The sequence below is a fragment of the Echinops telfairi genome, unplaced genomic scaffold, assembly GCF_000313985.2.
Source record: "Echinops telfairi isolate 266 unplaced genomic scaffold, ASM31398v2 ScPeMD7_5592;HRSCAF=6446, whole genome shotgun sequence".
NCBI lineage: Eukaryota > Metazoa > Chordata > Mammalia > Afrosoricida > Tenrecidae > Echinops > Echinops telfairi.
In genome coordinates, this window is record NW_022109491.1 from 49,804,309 (window position 1) to 49,814,511 (window position 10,203).

General features: G+C 48.4%; 1 protein-coding gene across 1 annotated transcript; it reads right to left on the bottom strand.

Moving 5' to 3' along the window:
* Positions 1–1,688: 1,688 nt before the first annotated feature.
* Positions 1,689–5,232, bottom strand: THBD (thrombomodulin). Its single transcript, XM_004716947.2, has one exon. It carries the CDS (start codon positions 5,113–5,115, stop codon positions 3,409–3,411), a length of 1,707 nt encoding a protein of 568 aa, XP_004717004.1. The 5' UTR covers positions 5,116–5,232; the 3' UTR covers positions 1,689–3,408.
* Positions 5,233–10,203: the final 4,971 nt, after the last annotated feature.

Genomic DNA, 10,203 nt, shown 5'->3' on the forward strand with positions numbered 1-10,203 from the left:
TAGATGGCCGCTTGTTTATCTTCAAGCCTTTAAGACCCCAGATGCTATATCTTTTGATAGCTGGGCACCATCAGCTTTTTTTCACCACGTTTACTTATGCATCCACTTTGTCTTCGGTGATTGTGTTGGGAAGGTGAGAATCATGGAATGCCAGTTTAATAGAACAAAGTGTTCTTGCATTGAGGGAGTACTTAAGTAGAGGCCCAGTGTCCATCTGCTACCTTAATACTAAACCTATAAATATATGCACATAGATCTATTTCCCCATCGTTATATATATACACACGTACATGCCTGTATGTAGACCTCTGTAATGCCCTTTGCCTCCTAGTGAAGATGACTATCTTATAAAAGAAGAAATCCTATAATAAAGTACCTTTGCTTTTGCAACTTGGCAACTCTGGTCACATAGTGGAAGGATCAAAGCCACCAGCAGAACCTCAGAAGAAAAATAAGGCTGTTTCCTTCTGTAAAGATTCACAAACCTTGAAACCCTAGGGAGCACTTGGTCTTAGCCCTATAGGGTCACTGTGAGTCAGGATCAACTTGATGGCTATGGGATTTTGGGGGGTGGGGAGGTGGTGTTGGCAGCCAACTCTCTTGAAGAATGGAAGGTTGAGTAGTGAGGGCAAACTTTTAAGTTATTACTCACTCTTCTAGACTGCCAAAGCAATTTTTTTAAATATATACCAAGGTGCTTCTAAGAAGCCCTGGTTGCATAAGTGTTATATCCTGGCCCACTAACCACAAGATCAGCAGTTCATATCCACAAACTGCTCTGTGGGTAAAATATGAGGCTCTTCATTCTTCTGAAGAGTTACAATCTTGAAAACCCAAAGGGTATTGCTCTATTCTATAGGGTCACTATGAGTCAGAATCGATTTGATGGTAGTGGAGATTTTGCCCCCACTAATTGGTTTATGCTTATTACCAATTAGGTTTTCTGCTAGCCCACCAAATTCCTTAACTGAGTTGTTATCCCTATAGCAGCTAACATCCTCCCCCAACTCCTTTTCCCCAACAAAATAAAGCTGTTAAGCTCATCTGACTTAGGTATCGAAATCTTCAGCTGTGTGTTCATAATAATAACTGTTCATATTTGGATTAAGAAAGTAAACAGTATTAAGATGTATAAAAAAATCTGAATAGTTGGGCTCAATTTCCTTCCAATGTTTACCCTGTGAAGCTGTTTTGTCAGCTTTTATTACTCCAGAAAAAGAGACTCCAAGATATCTGAGTATTGAAAAGACATGGAAGTGAGAATAAGCTTGGGTGAGATCTTGGTATTAGAAAGAACGGATCTCTCTAGGAGCGGATCATATCCAAAGCTGGGATTCTTGAGGTGCTCCTGCTGGAATGTCTCTCTCATTGTCCTGCAAATAATCCTAACGTGTACTTTAAGGTGTGCAGACACAAGACCTTTTACACAAAGGAGTTACGGTTATAGAAGGAAAAACGAATCCTCGTGCACACACAGATACAAAGACATTATTTTGTAGCAGAAACACGTCATCTGGAAGAACTTGGAAAGTCGGAGATGGTGCTGTAACCTGATGACAAATAGTCTAGTGGGGAGATGACTTCAGTGCATCTCATGGGCATCTGTCCCTGTGGCCATTTGATGACATAAAATGTGACGTTGAGGTGATAGGAAAGGCGAGGAGGTGAATACTCACATAAGCCATTAGCACAGTTTAATATATTTTATTTTCTTTAATACATTTTATTTTCTTTATGTAAAATCATAAGCAAGGGTTTTACCTATGTCCTGGTTTATTGCCAATAAATAAATAGCTATGTACAAATATGTAGAGGAAAACCTTGCAAAAGATACACATTATATGATGCTTTTTTCCCCCCATACATTGAAGTATTTCATTGTCCTAGCTTAATTGAACCACAAGCTCTTCTCTGCCCTGTGTATCAAAGTCCAGAGCAGAAATCAAAGCTGAAAAATGGAAATTCCTCAGTTTCTTTAGAGTAAAGTAGGCTTGGCCTGCTACTTATTCCTGACCCACATTTAATATATGACAGAAATATAGAAGCTGTCTGGGGCATTTCTCAAACCTTGTTGAGCTGGCAACCCCTGCAGCTCTTGTTAAAGTACAGATTCTCCTGTAGGATGGGGGGCGGAGGGGGGGGGCAGGGGAGAGCTGCGGAGTGAGTCTGAAGTTCTCTGCATACAAACCGACTACCAGGGAAAACCCACTTGCTTTTCTTGCCCAGGGATAGCTTTCTTAGTAAATGGAGTTGCCAGAAGATGGACACGGCCCCTCTAAAAGTTGAGGGAAGAGTCTCACGGACCTCAAACGAATCAAGGTGGCCCCTAATTGAGCATCCTCCAGGTTCCATTCCCAAGTCTCTGGATCTCACATAACCAGTAGAGGTGGTCTGGTTTTCACCCTTGGGTCTAGGAGTGACAGAGGAGCAGTGAAAGTTGAAAAGGTAATGAATCATGCAGCTCCAAGCTCCCCTCCACCACCTCCGGGACGGACTGCTCTCATCTCAGTCTAGTGCAGTCGTGGGCACATTTCTAACCCTGTTAGGAATAACAAATACTAAAAGAAAGTGCTTAAGAAGCTTCACAACAATGAATACTTTTCAGTCCAAATCAAAACAACACAAACATCAATAAAGAAAATCTTGGCACACTGAAAAATATCCTTGGGTTTCATGTCTATGGCTTCATTCCAAAAATATTAATTGAACCAAAGCTGATGACAGCTTAACCTTTGTTAATACTCATATTGCTCCAAACGCCTGAAATAAATGAGTAAATCTGGGGAATAGCAAAGGCTCAACAAGTTGGGCGTGCGTGCTTGCGTGTGCGTGTTAATACTCACAAGTAGGTCAAAAGTCGAGTTCGGACACTTGTAGGATGACTTAGGCTGGGTGGCAGCCTGTTCCTGAGCAATGTTGGGGAATGAGGCTTGCCTTCCTAAATGTCAGAAGTAGCGCCAAAGAGTCAGCTAGATAATTTAACTGCCCCATAAAAAGTGAAAGTGTGATATAACGTGATTATTTCGGACAGACAGTTGGGGAGGAAATCCAAGGAGAACATTCTAAATACATAAAAAAATAAATATTTTGATTGTCACCTACACACCTATTACACTCATTATACCACTGGCCACAGGTCTCCTGAAAAGGCTGTGGACTCCGGGATCTAAAGCGAACACTTAGAGGCAGTCTGCTATCTGAGCCTTAAGTGTAAAGCACCCCCTCTGCCCAGCTGTCTTCGGATATCACAGAGGAAGGCGCGGTCTGCCTTCCACTTCGCCACCACCGTCTTCCTGGCGGATGGGCTGACGGGGGCTCTTCTCCAATTCTGAGGGTCGAAGGGAGGGGCTGTCTGAGTGGGGAGATACCACACCGCCACTGTTGCCCCAAGAGAATGCCTTCTCACCCTTAGAGTTTCTGAGGGGCTGGTTCTGTGCGCACTTGCTGCAACACTACTTCCTTGCCAGGGCTCCCACACTTGTAGTCCAGCTCCGCCCGCATGGGCCCTTGCTTCTTGTGCAAATGGCAAAGGAGCGCCAAGAGCGCCACTACCACGGACAGGCTGCCGATGGAGATGCCAATGAGAACTCCCGAATGCACCTGCCCCGAAGCCGGAGGGCCTGCGGTGGCGCTGGGCTCTGGGCTGGCCGGGGGCTCCCCGGAGCCTGTGTCTGCTGTGTCTGCCGGGTCGTCACGGCCCGGCGGGGTCCAGTCAGGCCCGCAGTCGCAGTTGTAGCTTCCAGGGAGGTTGTGGCACTCGCACCCGTCTGCGCAGTCGCCGTTGGCGCACTCGTCCATGTCTGCGCACACGAAGCCGTCGTCCAGGATGTAGCCCTCCGGGCACTCACAGACCTGCGGGGCGTGGGGGTCGCAGTCCGCGGGGCACGTGGTCTGGTTGCAGAACATGCGGCACCTGTGCGGCTCGAGGGGGTCGGCCGCGAAGCCCTCGGCGCAGATACAGCGGTAGTCGGCTCGGCCCACGGGCTGGCACTGGTACTCGCAATTGGTGCCGAAGCACGGGTCCACGTCCTCCACGCACTCGCCATCCACCAGCTCGTAGTCCGGGTAGCAGTGGCATTCAAAGCCACCCTGCGTGTTAACACAGAGCTGGGGACACGGGTTGCGCTCCAGCAGACAGTCATCCACATCCTGGCAGTGGTGCTGGTCGGCCGCCAGCTCGTAGCCCGTCTCACACATGCAGGTGTAGGCTCCGGGCACTACGGGGTTGGGGATGCAGAAGTGCTCACACAGGTTGTTGCACGCGTGAGCTCCGCGGGGGACGCAGGAGCGCCCGTCCGCCTGCAGGATGGCGTCCGCGGGGCAGAGGCAAGTGGGGGACGGCGAGCTGCGGTTGCAGGCGTGCTGGCAGCCCCCGTTTTCCACCCGGCAGTCCCAGGCTCCGGGCGCCGTCCGGCTCCAGCGTGCCTCCTGGGAGCCTGGCCCCGGCGCGGCGCACGCCAGCTCCAAGCCCAGGGCGGCCACCGAGGCCGAGCTGCCCACCGGCAGGGCCAGGAAGTCCGTGCCGCGGGCCCCGAACGGGGTGCTGTACGCGTCCGAGACGCCCGCCGCCGCCGCGGGCCCGGCGTCCACGGCCAGGGGCTTGCAGGAGGCTGAGAAGTGGAACTCGCAGAGGAAGCCCCCAGCCTGGGCCGTGCAGGGGAGCGCCCCCCACACCGGCTCCCCCGCCGCCGAGGCCCCGGCCGCCGACACGGCCACGCACTGCGGCCCGCAGACAGGCGTCCCCGCCTCGTCCGGCCCGGCCCACCTGCTGTAGCTGGTGCGATTGTCGCCCGTCACCCACTGAAAGCCCCGCAGGGCCCCCAGGGCCTCCGGGTCCCGGCAGCCCGGCGGCAGCTGCAGGCCAATCCAGAGGCGCTGGGGGTCGTGGCTCAGCAGCAGCGAGATGACGTCGGCGGCCACCGAGGAGCGCACGGTCATCAGGTGCCCCTGGCGCTGCTCACAGGCCTCGCTGGCCTCCAGAAAGGTCGCCGGGCCCGGGAAGAGCGCGAAGCAGTCCGAGTCCACACATTGGCTGCCTCGGGGGAGCGGCGCAGAAGACGAAGGGAGCCCCAGGCTGGCGGGAGCCAACACGCCGAGGAGCAGGACTCGGAGCATGCTGGCCAGGCGCCGGCCAGAGTGTGGGTGCCGAGAGCAGGCTGGCCCAGCCAGGGCGGGGGGCTCAGGGCGCCTTGAGGTCCACCACTGGATCTGCTGGGGCCTCCCAGTGCAGCCCTGCCCTGCAGCCTCTGACAGGCCTCCAGCGGGGCTGCGCTTATAAATGCTGAACCCTCCCTCCCTCCCGGGACTTTTGGGAAAAAGGAAGGAAGTGCCGATGGGAAGGGCCAGGGCAGCGGTCTCGGATTACTGGGTTCTCCCGAACCAGTCTTTCCCGCCGGGAAGGACCTCCCTTGGATGAGTAAACTTGGCAGAGTTCTGCGGTCCCCGCCTGGCTCTCGGGCGCGGGCGCAGAGCAGGGCGAGGCCTCTAGTAATCCGGGGAGGCAAGCTTGAGCCAAGCATGCACAGCCCCCAAAGAGCGCCCCCTTCATAGTTCACCCCCCACGCCGGCTCCCTATCTCTTGGTATTGGTACCCCCCCCCCCCTTTTTTTTTTCTTCTGGAAGGTGATGTCACCACCGATTCCTAGGGAGTCACATAGCTTGCAGCGCTCTGGGCGGAGGGGCGGGCTCTGGAGGTCCAGGGCGTTTTAGCAGGAGAGGGGTGGGGTTGGCACCTTCAACGACTTTGAGGAGTGCCTGGGAAGCGCAGAGCTTTGGGTATGGGTGCCTGGTATTTCAACTTTCCCAAAGAGGGCACCAGAAGGGCAGCGAGCTGTCACTATCCCTGGACCTAGCGACAGGGGAGAGCTTGACAGGCCCCATGGGGGAGATGGGGGATAGGGGAGGGGAGCGACAATTGTCTAAGGGGATAGGGTGGGGGGGAGGACTAGCCTACCAAGTGTCCTGGCTTGGGAAAATCCCAAGACTTCCCAGGTGGGCAAAGCTGCCAATCCATCCCCCACCCCCACCCCCTCCATTTCGCACAGGGTGAGAAGGTTGCAGAGCACTGTTGAATCTCTGAGCTTAGGTCATCCTTTCAGGAGTACTGGTGATGTAGTGCATTGTTGTTAACCGCAAGGTCAGCAGTTCGAATCTACTCCTGTGAACAGTTACAGTCTTGGAAACCCCAGAACCAGTTCTATCCTGTCCTATAGGGTCACTGTGAGTCGGAATTGACTAAGTATAATGATTTCGGTTTGTTTGGTTTTGTAGAAGCCGGGCTGGCAACTCCTGAGCAGCCCAGCGTGGGGGACAGGGTGGAGGCAGGAGAGCTTCCTGTGCCAAGTGCTTTAGATGTTGCCTGCAGTTTCTCCTGAGCAGCCCAGCGTGGGGGGCGGGGTGGAGGCGGGGGAGCTTCCTGTGCCAAGTGCTTTAGATGGCCTTTATCTGTTGCCTGCAGTTTCACGGAACTGCAGGTCATTTCACAACCTCACTGCCTCTGCAGGTGGGCACCGAAGGCTGACAGGGGGCTCCAAGCAGACCTGTTAAGGAACTGTGCATTGGGTGAACCGATTGGATTAGTAACAGCTGTGCATATGCATGCAGCTTGCTAGCAGAGGGTGGGAAGGAGCAGTCCATACAGAGTTGCTATAAGTAGGTTTGTTTATTTTTTGAGAGCCCTTATGGAGCAGCGGAGTGGGAAGTGCTAGGGAGAAGAAATGGGAATAAGGCATTGTATTATCTGGCTGGTAGTGTAGCGGATTCCTTCTTGGGCTACTAGCTGCAATGTCAGCAGTTGGAACCACCAGCCGCTCCAAGTGAGAAAGAGAAGGTTTTCAACTCCCATCGAGAGTCACAATTTCAGAGACCCACGGGCAGTTCTGCTCTGCTGAACAGAGTGGCAATGAGTCAGAATCAACTGAATGGCAGTGAGGCATTCGTTTGTTTTAAAAGACTGTAGAGGGTGGAGTAGATTTCACTCATAGCAACCCTAGAGGACAGAGCAGAATCGCCCAACAGGGTTTCCTGAACTATAATCTTTAAGAGAGAGAATTGCCAGGTCTTTTCTTCCACGGAGATATGGCTGGATTTTGGTTAGTTTCCTAAACTATAACTTTTTACAGGAGTATAAGCCGTGCATTTCTCCCACAGATCAACACAGGACTATGTGGCCGTCTGCTTCCATCAAGAAGGCCTTGGAAATCCTATAAAGCAGTTCTACTCTCTCCTGTAGGGTCCTATGAATAGAAATCCACTCAAAGGCAATAAGGGGGATTAACAACATGCACATGGGAAGTAGTGCCCTCACCAGGAAGAGCCAGTAGGTGGCGATATTGAACCTTAAACAAAAAAATGGTCCCCGAGTTTCTGCGTGAAAATGTAGAGGACGTGGGTGAAGGGAGACGTCGGGCAGTGTAAGATATGACAAAATAATAATAATTTATAAATTATCAAGGATTCATGAGGGAGGGGAGAGCGGAGAAGGAGGGGAAACATGAGGAGCTGATACCAAGGGCTCAAGTAGAAAGCAAATGTTTTGAGAATGATGATGGCAACCAATGTACAAATGTGCTTGACACAATGGATGCATGTATGGATTGTGAGAAGCGTTGTATGAGCCCCCAATAAAATTATTTTTAAAAAATAAGAGGGATCACAGTTTAAAAAGAAATAGAATGTAGAGGACAACGTAGGGGTAGGGCACGAGGTTCAGGAGTATCTCCCAGGAAACCGAGAGCCTAGAGAGTCTGCCTCCCTGGCCCAGCAAAGAGCCAATGTTCCAGTACTGACTAGAAGTCCCCAGAGGGATGAGTGCAGACAGTTCAAAAGAGGTAATGGCGGGCACCTGGTCCTTACCTACCATCTCCATAGTTCTGGAACTCATCAAACTTCCCAAATATCCCTAGCATTCTTTCAACTCTAGGGCCAGGAACCAGAGAAGAGCACATGAATGCTGTTAACCAACGATGCTTTTGGGAATGGATGTGCCTAGCACCCCTTTTACCCCTGACTATCTGGGAAGGGAATGAAAGAAAGTCCACCAAATTTAAGTGTGGGGCTATCCCTAGGCTTGTTGACATCAGCCGGCATGAATCAGGGTTAAGGCTCCTGTACACAGCTGAGGCTTCAGCAGAGCTTTCTAGGGTATAGCCAACCCTGGAGTTGGCCTTTCAGACTGAGAACCCCTTGGTACCCTGTTGAAATATATACAAGAGTGTAGAAAATTCCCTAGGTGAATGAAATATGAAAGGGAACACGAGGCATGGGGCCAAGCATAAATGAAAATGCAGGCGCTCCTTGTTCAGAAAGTTTTAAGAATTTCAAGACTACCACGGAAACTTCAACAGCCTCAACTAGTGGTCAAAGGCCACTACTCACACCAATACCATCTGATCAACAAGAGGAAACAAACATAAAAACAACATTATGTTTTAGAGACCATGGACAATCTTACTGTGCACGAGAGCGCAAGATAGGGTAGGAGAGAGTCAAGGGACCTTTCTGAGGAAGGTGAGGGACTGCAGTAGAATGATGTTCAGATGCTTCCAATGGATCCGGAAAAAGATAGAGCTGCAGAAAAGATAAAAGACCTCAGGGAAGCAATGTACAAGAGCAATCTAATAGAATAAATGAAAAATTGGAAATCATACCAGAAAACCAAAGATAAATTCATAAGATTAATACTAAAGCATTAGAGCTATGTCAACTTCATGAATTTCATAATTTTTGTATGATATTTGAATACAGAAGGAGTCCAGTAGACTAGAGGTCAGGAGCCTAGCTTAAGGCTTTTCACATAAATTATGTGGAATGTGGATAGGATAACACATTGGAAGAATGTAGCAATAAAATTGAAGCAAGTGAAGGTGAAGTTGGTGAGCTTGAAGATAAAGCTCTCAATTCCAATCTATGAGAATAAACAATTTTTAAAAATGAAAGAAAAACAATGCAAACAAATCTGAAGAAAGTCTAAGAATTATGTGGTCTACTGCCAAGAGAGAAAATATACCCCTGATACACATTTCAGAATAGGAAGAAAACAGAAAAGAAAACGAGAGAAAATAATCTAAGAACGGCTGGAAGAAAATGTCCCTAACATTAGAACAAGAGAAAATAACCATTCAAGAAGCTGAAAGAACCCCAAACAGAATTGGTCACCACAATGTACTATAGTCAAACTTTCCAATATCAAAAACGAGGAAATAATTCTGAGAGCAGCAAAGGGAAAACAAAAGTTACCTACAAAGGGGAACCAATAAGAATAAATTCTACAAAAAGAATAAATTCTGACTTTTCAACAGAAATCATGCAGGTACAAAAGCAATTGAATGACATATAGAAAAATCTGAAAGAAAAAAAAATGTCAACTAAGAATCTTAGATCCAGAAAAATGAATATAAAAAAAGAACTTTTTTCTTTTTATTTGAAATTGACTCACTTGTCACTACATACTCCATATCCCTTTCAATTTTATTTTTCGCCTTCTTTGTTTTTTTAAACCACTATTTATGTTTGAGGGATAAGGAATCCGGAGAGATTTTAAAATTATTATTTTCATTTTTAAAAGAAATATGTTATATGCATATTGCCCAGCCAATATCAAGAACTGAGACCAAAACAATATCCTGTTACGCCCTCCATGTTTTCCTGTTTCTGTCAAAAGATAAAAGTAATATGAGACTGAAAATAAACAAAAAAAGAAGTCAGTATTCATCAAATGCAACAGAAAATGAAGCTGTAGAAGCTTTAATAATTAGACAAAATATAGCATAAGATTCAGAGTTTTATTTCACTTTAATAAAGGAAGCATGCCAACTATGCTTTTACGTAAATGTGAGAATTGATGAAGGCAAGGAGAAGCCAACAAATGGGAGATCTGGGCAGGAGGGTCTCTAAGGACTTAGAGGATTTGAACAAGCCTGGTTTGAGGGATAAGGGATTGAGGGATAAGGGATTGAGCAATTGATTGATTGATGGGGATGACTGTACCCAGGACACTCACCGTGATAAGGATGATGTGTTTTTCAGGAGGACACTTATGGTTTTCACAGTGAAGTTGTGTTAGACAGGGTTCTCTAGAGAGATAAAACCAAATTCCTGATAATATAATATATTTATTTATAAAGATAATTAGATATATAACGAGAAATGAACTGTTAAATCATATACAGATAAATATGCAATACAAGAAATAAACAGTTAAAT